The sequence below is a fragment of the Lucilia sericata genome, unplaced genomic scaffold (assembly GCF_015586225.1).
Source record: "Lucilia sericata isolate MDLA Ls3-8-SP2 unplaced genomic scaffold, ASM1558622v1 Contig000073F_arrow, whole genome shotgun sequence".
Lineage (NCBI taxonomy): Eukaryota > Metazoa > Arthropoda > Insecta > Diptera > Calliphoridae > Lucilia > Lucilia sericata.
In genome coordinates, this window is record NW_023994107.1 from 832,616 (window position 1) to 844,090 (window position 11,475).

At 29.8% G+C, this 11,475-nt stretch overlaps 1 protein-coding gene across 1 annotated transcript in view; it reads right to left on the reverse strand.

The window, feature by feature from the left end:
- The window catches only part of LOC119616449, a gene marked incomplete at its 5' end in the record, with an annotated part of 85,679 nt that extends 75,384 nt beyond the window's left edge, over window positions 1-10,295 (reverse strand). The window contains 4 exons of the mRNA XM_037972795.1: window positions 647-783; window positions 862-997; window positions 1,232-1,327; window positions 10,186-10,295. Of these exons, the coding sequence (XP_037828723.1) occupies window positions 647-783; window positions 862-997; window positions 1,232-1,327; window positions 10,186-10,295 (479 nt within the window). The remainder of the gene's footprint in view (window positions 1-646; window positions 784-861; window positions 998-1,231; window positions 1,328-10,185) is intronic.
- Window positions 10,296-11,475: the final 1,180 nt, after the last annotated feature.

The window sequence follows — 11,475 nt, forward strand, 5'->3', positions numbered from 1 at the left end:
CTACATGAAGATCTTTGACATTCATGTGAACATTTAGAGAATAACGGGCGGACTTTCAATGGGGTCTTGACACCCCCTATATGAATTAAATACAAAATTTCGTATATCTGGGAAAATATTAGATTTTATTTAAATTTGTCATCGATTACATTAAAATCTTAATTAACGTTCGGAAAAATTGTATCTCTGGAAAACATTACAGTTAGAATCTTCAAAATTATTAAGAAGATTTTTTATTTATATTGCTTTTAGGGTAGCAAAGCAAAGTATAGCTAGTATGTTTATAATTTTCGATAAACTTGATTTGTTTTTTTATAATTAATTAAAATAAGTATCAATATTTGTGTTATTAGGAAACACCACTAAAGTGGTGTAGGGTAAAGTGAACTAAATTATTTCTCTCACATTTAATTTGAAACATTAATATGAAAACTATGTATGTATTTATATGTGTATTAAAACATTTATGCATGTAATCCTATCCATTTTGACAATTATGAAATATGTACCTATGTTATTCATGGGTAATCCAATTTAAATATTTGTAATGTATAAGCTGAATGAATGTAAATATTTATATCCGCCGAAATGTTATGTAAACGAAGTTAATTTTAATATTTAAAATTGATTATCAAAATACACTTACCTTTTTGCCATTTATAAGCCATGTAATGTGTGGTGCTGGTCGGGCACGTGTTGTATTACATAATGCCATTAGACGCTCGCCAATAGCCACAGGACTGCGTTTACGGAACCTGATCACCGGTGGGCCCGTTTGTGGTACTACATGTTTTAAAAGAAAATACCAAAAACTCAGGTTTAATGTTAATTTTAAAAGAGAAAATGTATATGTATACTTACAAAATACATTCATAAATTGTTCCACAGATGCTTTTGTATACAATGGTGAGGTCATTGATACCTCACAGGTAAATTGTCCGGATAATTTAAAATCAACATTAGCCAAAGTCACTTGAGATTCATTTGAATTTTCCCACTGAAAGCATGAACAAATACATAAAACGAGAAAAACAGAACCTCGTTACAATCAAGTTAATAATCGTTTAACCCAGTTTCAATGAGTTTTCTGATATATAATTTTTTCTGTTTGTTGGTTGGTTTGTTTGTGTTTTTTATTGCCACTAGCTAATAAAAGCAATGGAGTGTAGTTTATAAATGAATTCATGGAGTTCGACTGTATGGTTGTATGGCTATGTGTTTATGTACTTACATCGATGATTGCTCCTTCCATGGTAAAATTTTTAAACGGTGGTTTTCGTCCCTTAACAAATTCAAAAAATTTCATTTCTTCCCTAAACCATGATACCTGCAATAAAAATCAATGACAAAGGAAAAAATGAAAACCAAACACTTTAACATACATACATGCTCTTATAAATACCAATACAAAATATGTATATACAAATATACAATAATATTAATAACAAAAATCAATATTTAGGTTTAGACATTTTATTAAATTGAACATATTGCAGGCAAGAAGGAAAAACCTTGAATATGATCAGGGAAGGATTTATAAGTAAAATGATTTAAAGTTAAAATAAGGCCCATTATATGTACACTCCGAAAGGAAGTTTGTATATGACGAAATCATTATCATGTACATATACTGATAGAAAAATAAATTTATCAAATAAATAATATTAGTTTCCCTCCACACCATCCATGGAGAAATCTGATCACGCTAATCAACATTTTTTTAAGAACGTCTATCTTATTCGGCGTCTTGTGATTGTACAGGAAAAAATATAGCAATTTAAAGCAAATTTTAAAACAATTTTTTGGGATTTTATATCTGCAATAAAGTTTCGATGATTTTGAACAATAATTGAATTTTGAGCTTCGTGTGGGTCAGGGCTTTATAATTATACCCTACACCACTTTAGTGGGGAGGGTATATTGGATTTGTGCTGATGTTTGTAACATATACAAATATTCGTCTTAGACCCACCTTAAAGTATACCAATCGGCTTAGAATCGCTTTCTGAGTCGATTAAGTTATGTCCGTCCGTCCGTCCGTCCGTCTGGCTGTCCATGTAAACCTTGTGTGCAAGCTATAGGTCGCAATTTTCAAGATAATTGGATGAAATTTGGCACGCACGTCTTATTTGACCCAAGGACGAAGCCTATTGAAAATGGTTAAAATCGGTCCATTATTTCACCTAGCCCCCATAGAACAGAACCGCCCGAAAAGGGCTTCTGAGCTCATAATTATGTTAAATAAACAGATATATCGATAAAATACGGCACAACTAAGTTTTATAGAAGTCTTGATAACCCTGCCAAATTTCATAAAGATCGGGCCCCATTTGACCCTAGCTCCCATACAAAGTCCCCTTCAGAAAATTACTTGAATGTCCCAAATTAACTTATAAACACAAATATCGCGATGAAATTCAGCACAATAAAATATTATGTAAATATAAATATATTCACAGAATTTTATCGGGCTTGGTCCATATTTGCCCCTAGGCCCCATATAAAGCCTCTTTCAGAAAATTAGTTTTTCATCCATAAATTGCTTAAATGTATCGGAACAAGGGAATAAATGCGATATTATGAAAAATAAATCACATTTAATATTCATAACTGGTGTAGGGTATCATATGGTCGGCCACGCCCGACTATACTTTCTTACTTGTTTTTTATGAGTTTATTATTATTTTTGCATGAAGAAAATATTTAGTACAAATATTTTTAACCTTCTGCTAGAGACATCTTGGTGCAAAAACCTTCCAAGGAAAAATCGGATTTCTAAAAACATTCACTAATAAATATACATAAAATTTTAATAGTAAAGCATTAATATCGCTTTATGTGAATTGTCCTTTCATTATTTTTGAAAATCTCATTGTACAATTATGCGATATCAAATGTGAATTGGACACTGATTACAAACATATATCTGAATATCTACATCAGAAACAAATATTTTTAAATAAATATTAGACATCAGTGATGCCCGGTCCGCTATCTATAGGTAGTTAGGTAGATAGAAAGATAGATATATAGATATATAGTTAGATAGCTAGTAGATAGATAGATAGATAGATAGATAGATAGTAGATAGATAGATAGATAGATAGATAGATAGATAGATAGATAGATAGATAGATAGATAGATAGATAGATAGATAGATAGATAGATAGATAGATAGATAGATAGATAGATAGATAGATAGATAGATAGATAGATAGATAGATAGATAGATAGATAGATAGATAGATAGATAGATAGATAGATAGATAAATAGATAGATAGATAGATAGATAGATAGATAGATAGATAGATAGATAGATAGATAGATAGATAGATAGATAGATAGATAGATAGATAGATAGATAGATAGATAGATAGATAGATAGATAGATAGAGATAGATAGATAGATAGATAGATAGATAGATAGATAGATAGATAGATAGATAGATAGATAGATAGATAGATAGATAGATAGATAGATAGATAGATAGATAGATAGATAGATAGATAGATAGATAGATAGATAGATAGATAGATAGATAGATAGATAGATAGATAGATAGATAGATAGATAGATAGATAGATCGATAGATAGATAGATAGATAGATAGATAGATAGATAGATAGATAGATAGATAGATAGATAGATAGATATATAATACAAACATTCTTACGGATTAAATATAGTTGGAGGAAATCTGACCACTTTCATTATTGACTTATTTATATTAGTATCCTAGGGCTCTTTCCAAAATATTACCCACATTATTTGCTTCTTAAATATGCAAATATGCTACAATACACGTATGTTTGTTTATAATTATTTTTAAACTGCATGTTATATAACCTCAATAACCAAAGTACATTGGCCCCATCTTAATTGTATGTACGTAAGCATGTCAATATCAGTACAAACCTCAATTAGACACTCTTATCTATTTTAAAATGAAATCAGGAATAAGATCCTGTAAAAAATTCAAGTTGTCAAAATTGAAATTGATTGACATTTCCATGTCAAATACCATTTTCTATTTTGTACTCTTGTATGTGCCCTCACTCTACATAGTTTATTTTTCCCATTTTGTAACTTTTTTTGTTATTTTTTTCTGCGACCACAGGAGAGAGAAAAAAATCCAAGACATAAGTGGTTCACCATTATTGACAGCGATGACGTTGATATTTACTAAATTGATATATAAAGAAATATATAGTAAGAATAGAAAACCTGACAGGTTTCGTTAAAACGTTGGCTAAAACAAATTTGAGGGGAACGGAAGTTGTCATTGTAATATTCATCCCACTATACTTAAATTCCACCTGTGGTAGTTTTTATTCTTATTAGTTTTTCTATTGTACTGAGAGTACAATAAACATTTTTAGTTAAACACACAAATTGGTAAAGAGAAATTGTGTGGGATGCGAAATAGCGGGATATTCCAATAAATATCAATGTTAAATCGATTTGGTTATAGACATACATATATTTTATTCACATTTCGGGGGACTAGTCTATTCCAAACAATATAACATAACCGTAAGATTCTTATAATTGCACAATATCCTTATGTAATATACATATTTTGGCTGCGTCATTATTTATTTATTTGGTCTTCTTCCTTAAGAAGTGTCCTTTATAATTAAAAGAACTTAAATAAATAAAACAAAAAGTAGCATATTATGTATGAACTTAAAAGTAAATTTACTTTTACTCTTTTTCCATTTATATAATTATATTTGAGTAAATATTTATTTTGGTGTGTAACACTTTGTTAACAATGAAATGTTTGAACTGGAACACAAACAAATACAAATTAAAGGAAAATATTTTTTTACAGGTACAAACTTATGGGGCGTTGGTTTTCCATAGACAAATAATGCGCAAAAATTGCTGAAAACTTTTACAGCACAGACAGCTAAGAATATCAACCTTAAAGTATACCAGTCGTCACATAGATAATTACAAAGTGTGACGAAATTACAAAAGGTGGATACAATCCTTTTCGAATAACTTTTTATACGCTCCCCCACCATCAGTGTTGATAGAGAGTATATATAAATTTGTCATTCCGTTTGTAACACCAATATTTACCTGAGACCCAACAAAGTATATGTTTATATTCTGGGTCCTTATTAAATTCTGAGTCAATTTAGCTATGTCCGTCTGTCTGACTGCCTGGTTAAAACATGCTCACGTTAAAACTAAGCAAATAATTGTTGTACTAAGCAGTTTGGTATTGAAAATCAGCAAAATCGGTCTACAACTTAAAAAGTTATGACTAAAAATTTCAGAGTACCTCGAAAAAATACGTTTTTTCCTAATTCTTGAGTAGTTTTCTCATAAACTACCAAAGATAAATGGATGAATTTTGACATACGTTATTTTTTTTCATCCAGAGATTAATTCATTTCAAAATTGTAACATTCCATCCAAAATTTCCCATCCGGAAATGAATTTATCGTTAATAACTGCCAGAAATATACCGGTATCAACACATAATTTTGTACATCTTGATATAATATGACCGATACCGACTTAGTTCTGTAACGGTTCTAAATTGGTCATAGCTCCCACATCGGAAAATCAATTAAACGCGCATAATTCGGGATAAAAGTCGACATGACTTTTGTGTATACATATATGTACTATATTTTTTTTTCAGTATCGGTTCATAATTGGTCATAGCTCCAATATAAAGCTACTTTCGGAAATGCACATATTTATACTATATTACATTAATTAATAAAGCTATCGGGGTAAAACTAGACGTGTATATGTTTGTATACATATTTTTATCGGATCAGTTCTCAATTGGTCATATATGACCATATGAGTTTTAATAAAAAATAGCTTGCGGGTGCAGGGTTTTTAAGATTCGGCTTAGCCGAATATAGCTTGTTTTTTAACTTGTTGTATTTTTAAATTTTGCATTTTGTATGTATGTATGTATGTATTATGTATGTATGTATGTATGTATGTATGTATGTATGTATGTATGTATGTATGTATGTATGTATGTAGTATGTATGTATGTATGTATGTATGTATGTATGTATGTATGTATGTATGTATGTATGTATGTATGTATGTATGTATGTATGTATGTATGTATGTATGTATGTATGTATGTATGTATGTATGTATGTATGTATGTATGTATGTATGTATGTAGTATGATGTATGTATGTATGATGTATGTATGTATGTATGTATGTAGTATGTATGTATGTATGTATGTATGTATGTATGTATGTATGTATGTATGTATGTATGTATGTATGTATGTATGTATGTATGTATGTATGTATGTATGTATGTATGTATGTATGTATGTATGTATGTATGTATGTATGTATGTATGTATGTATGTATGTATGTATGTATGTATGTATGTATGTATGTATGTATGTATGTATGTATGTATGTATGTATGTACGTATGCATGTATGTATGTATGTATGTATGTATGTACGTATGCATGTATGTATGTATGTCCGTCTGTTTTTTAATTACCAATATAGTGATGGAATTCGACATAAGCAGGTTTTATACGAAACAAAAGCTCTACCAAATTTTATGAACATCGGGCCAGAAAATATACGTAATAAATGAGTAATTTCTTTAAGACAATAACAAAAGAATTGCTTCATAAGTATCAAACATTTAATATAGGGGATCATTCCTTTTACGGCATATGATTTGATGAATCGGCATAACCGTATATAAAACTCTTCCTTATATTTGCTTTATACCGTTTAAAAAGGTTTTAAAAAGACTAATATGTAATTGTATCGTTATTTCACCACAGACTAATGAGTAAACGTTATTATATTTGAATGGATATTCGTAGCAGCATACATACTTATATATGAATCTTAGAAACGTTAGAAATTCGTCACAAATTTTATTTTAAACTTTTTTCAACGCATCTTAATGCATGTGTTAAAATAGTCAATGAAAAGTTTCAGTTCGGATCTGCAACCTCAAATTGCAGGGTTTATCCTGCAAAACTACACGCTCAGACACATCTCAGTAAGTAGTTCACATGCTTGTAATACATTTTTACAATCAGTGGTTCGTTTCAATTCGCTGGTATTTATTTTTGCATTTGAGTTTTAATTGGCTTTAATTTTCTGTTTTCTAATTTTTTTTTTTACATTTTGTAAAAATACAGTTGTGTGTATATTTCAGCCGCAGTTCCGCTTTAAACGCGTTGTGTTTCTAGTTAATTTATCCATTAAAAAGGAGCAAAAGGAACACTTAATGTTGAATTACATTTGTATGGACTACAAGTGCTCGAGTGTTGTAAAGTGTTCGTGTGCGTAGAAAAGAGTATATTATCCTTTTGTAGCACGTTTATTGCTATTTGTTTCACCATAATCAGAGGCATTTGGTCAAGTATCTGGAGGGAGGTGGTTGGAGGTATTTGTAGTGGTCGTTTGTTTAAATAAAGTTGCAGGTGGGGATGGAGTGCCGAGAATATGAGTTCATTTATACAGTAAATTAAATGTATTAGTCGCGGTTTTGCAATTAGTCTTAACATGACCACAATGTCGATGCCGCGCCATTAATTCTTTTGACCTTAGTCTAGGGCTTATGTTAAATGTTGTATAACACGAGGTCGGTTTGTTTTTTTTTTTTTTTTTTTTTTTGTATTTCTGTAAAAGCCAAAACATTTAACCCAATTACACACTTTCACTGTATTTTATGTACATTTAGGGTTTTTTGTCCATATTTAATGGTTTTTAGGGATTCGTACATTATTTCACCTTAATTATGTTCTTATTTATATATGTTGTTCTATTTGGCCATAACAAAAATATTTAGTTTTTGTTTTAATATTTATGAAATTGATACTTAAGTTTCCAAGAGATTATTATTTTTTTGAAATTGTTTGTAAAATAATTATTTAAATTTAACAATTTATTTTGGGTTGAATAACCAGTAAACAGTTATGATAATGACTGACTGACTAAACCTTAAATCAAACAAGACTAATCATCCAGCAATGTTCCAAATGCTAACTGGGCCGTAATAGATTGAAACATTATTAAATACATACGAAAAATTTTTTCTAAAAAAATAAGTTCTAGAACGAGCACAAACAGAAACACTTCGGATTATTAAACAAAAACTTTGTACATAGTAATTGCCATTACTTCTTTAACTTGTTTTGTTTCTTAAATAGGTCTTAAGTGTTTTCAAGGAACTAGATCATTGACACTAGTTATACATTGCTACGTTCCAAGGTTGACAAAACCAAACAAAAATCATTATTCTAGGAAAGGTTCCAGAACCATTCCAAAGAAAGAAGGTCGACTTCATAACAAAGTGACAATTTCGAACACAAATCATTGGTCCGAACACCAAATTAGAACAAGTATAGCATAAAATAATAAGCTCTAGAACTAGTTGTGAAACTAATACAATTTTTTTCAAATCATAATTTAAACAAGTTAGAGTGCTATATTCGGCTGAGCCGAAACTTAAATACCCTCCACCAGCTACTTTTATATTAATACTTTTTTAATTGATCAAATATTTGTATAAATAATCTTTCTCATGTCTTAAATAGAAAAACCCCAAGATTTAAACAGCTTAAATCTGTTACAGTTGCAAGATTTCTTGAACATTACAAACGCCATTCTTTTTTATATAACTAACTAACTAACTAAGTGATTTTCGGAGGGGAATCTTGTATGGGACCGATCGCACCTATATTATGAACAGATCGTGAAAAAATCTTAAAATATAATTTTTGTATACAAAACTAATATTTGTGCAAAATTTTGTATCAATAGCTTTATTTGGTAATGAGTAATGTGCGTTTAAGAGATTTTCGTGAGAGGACCTTGTATTGGAGCTATGACCAATTATGTTCCGATCGTAAAAAATTCCAAAGCAACATTAATGTATATAAAGGCAAAATTCTGTATATATCATTATTTGGTAATGAATATTGGGCATTCAAGTGGTTTTCTGGAGAGGACCATGTATGGGAGCTATGATCAAATATGGAACGATCGTAAACAAATTTTATAGTGTGATTTATGTATATAAGAGCAATATTTGTGCTAAATGTATCGATATCAATATTTAGTTATGAGTTATGTGCGTTTAAGTGATTTTCGGAAAGGAACCTTGTATGGGAGCTATGACCAAATATGAACCGATCGTGAAAAAATTTTGAAATAACATTTCTGTGTACAAAAATAGTATTTATGACAAATTTTTTATGTAATATATTTGGTAATGAGTTGTGTGCCTTTAAGTGTTTTTCTGTAGTGGACCTTGTATGGGAGCTATGACCAATTACGGACCGATTGGAAAAAAATTTCATAGTAATATTTCTGTATATAAGAGCTATACTTATACCAAATTTTATATGGATTTCTTAATTAGTAATGAGTTATGCGCTTTTAAGTGATTTTCGGGAGGGGACCTTGTATGAGTACTATGACCAATTATGAACCGATCCAGAATTTTTTTTTGTAAATGAATTCTATTCACATAGAATTTTGATTTGTAAAATTTTGTGAGGATATCAACATTCTGACGGAAGTTAATAACAATAAACTTTTTTCCGGGAATATGTACTTTTGTATGGGAGGTATAATAAATTGTGGACCGATTACTGCAATTTTCCCGATGTGAACCGATTTTGCTGCCTAGGACAATAGAGAATATTCTGGTCCAATTTCAATAACTTATTTCACTTCGTTTTTACGTAAGCGTGTTTTACAGAGACAGACAGACAGAATCGACACAGAATTTCATAAGGACAAAGAATATATATTCAGATGAATATTTCTTGGTGTTACACACGGAATATCAAAGTTATATATACCCCCTATCACCATTCATGGTGGTGGAGGGTATAAACATTTGTTATGGTATTAGTTACAAACTGATTAAAACTTACAAACTCTATATTTTTGCAAGTTTCATAACGCCATATATTTTGTTTATCTATTAATTCAATTATAAGATTTTCTTATATAAATATTCTATAATAAAGGTTTCATGAAAAGGTAACAAATTTATTTCGTAAAATCAGTAGACTTGAACACTTTCAAAAGAAATTCTGAAACCAATTATTTAAAAGCTGCATTAAATTTTATACTTAATACTTAATAAAAACATCATCATAATCATACTCATTTTCGTTGTCCTTGTTTTTCTTACCTTGAATAGAACACTCGAATCTACATCATGCAGACATTCTAATGTCGCACTGGCACCACGTTCCACCCATCTCGGCACCTTTAACTGCACATCGGCATCCGTGTGAGCGTCTGTAATGAATGATAAAAATCCAGAGTGTTAATAAATTTTATTTTATACTTTAAGCAGCACACAGCTGAAAGCAAAAAATAATACAAGAATCCGAATAAAAGTAAATAATAAAATGGCTAAAATGGAATTACAGAGAAAAATGGAATGTTTAAAACTTTCCATTTTGGCTAAAAGTAAATGTTTTCATTCCCCCAGAGTATAATTTTCTAGGTCATAAACGAGAGCATGACAAAGCTGGGCAAATCAAGTGCAGAGATAAAATGGAAGATGAAAGCAAATGAAGAAAAATACAAATTAAAATCCAAAACTCTGTCGAAATAACCTTGAAATAAAATATACTTGTAACAGACTGAATGAATAGATGCCACTGCCAGGCTGGCTGGTTGGTTGGCTGCCTAACTAACCAAGTTTAACTAATCATCCAACCATTCCTTTTACTCCGCTCTGGAAGTTTAAGCGCATATGAAGTGGTCTTCATCTAAAGCAATGATAAGATTTAAATGTAACAAATGATTTAAGAGACTTAAAGTGAAATACTGCAGAAACACAGAAGAGCAAATGGAAAAAAAACAAGTGTCTGGAAAAATTACTTACGTTTAATTACGAGTTAAAGGATTAAATTGTTAATACTTTTTATTCTCTAATTTCCTAATAGCTGGTATTAGTTTGGATAATAGCAAGTTGTATATTTCTTTTATTTTTTTATTTCTTTATAATTCAGAGGAAATGTTATGGTATGAGTATTTAATGACATGTGAATATAACATTTTAATTGTAATGTAGAAAGATTAAAATTATATTTCTTAATTAAATTAAAACAAATTACAGCGCTATATTCGGTTGTGCCGAATCTTAAAAACCCTCCACCAGCAAGCTATTTTTAATTAAAACCCATTTAACTATCTAATTTTTAGATAACTTGGCGAAATTGTTGTTTCCTTATTAAATGCATGTCAATCTAATTTTAATTAAGTCCAGAAAAATGTATATTAATAGGCCAGTTCGAAAACATTTTAATATAATGATATATCTTTACACAGAACATATTCTTGTCGAATTTTATCCGGATATAATCATTTAATAACGAATTAAGTGGTATTAAGTGATTTTCAGAAGTAAACCTTGTATGGGAGCAAAGACAACTTATGGACCGATCAGGAAAAAATTCGGTAGAATGAT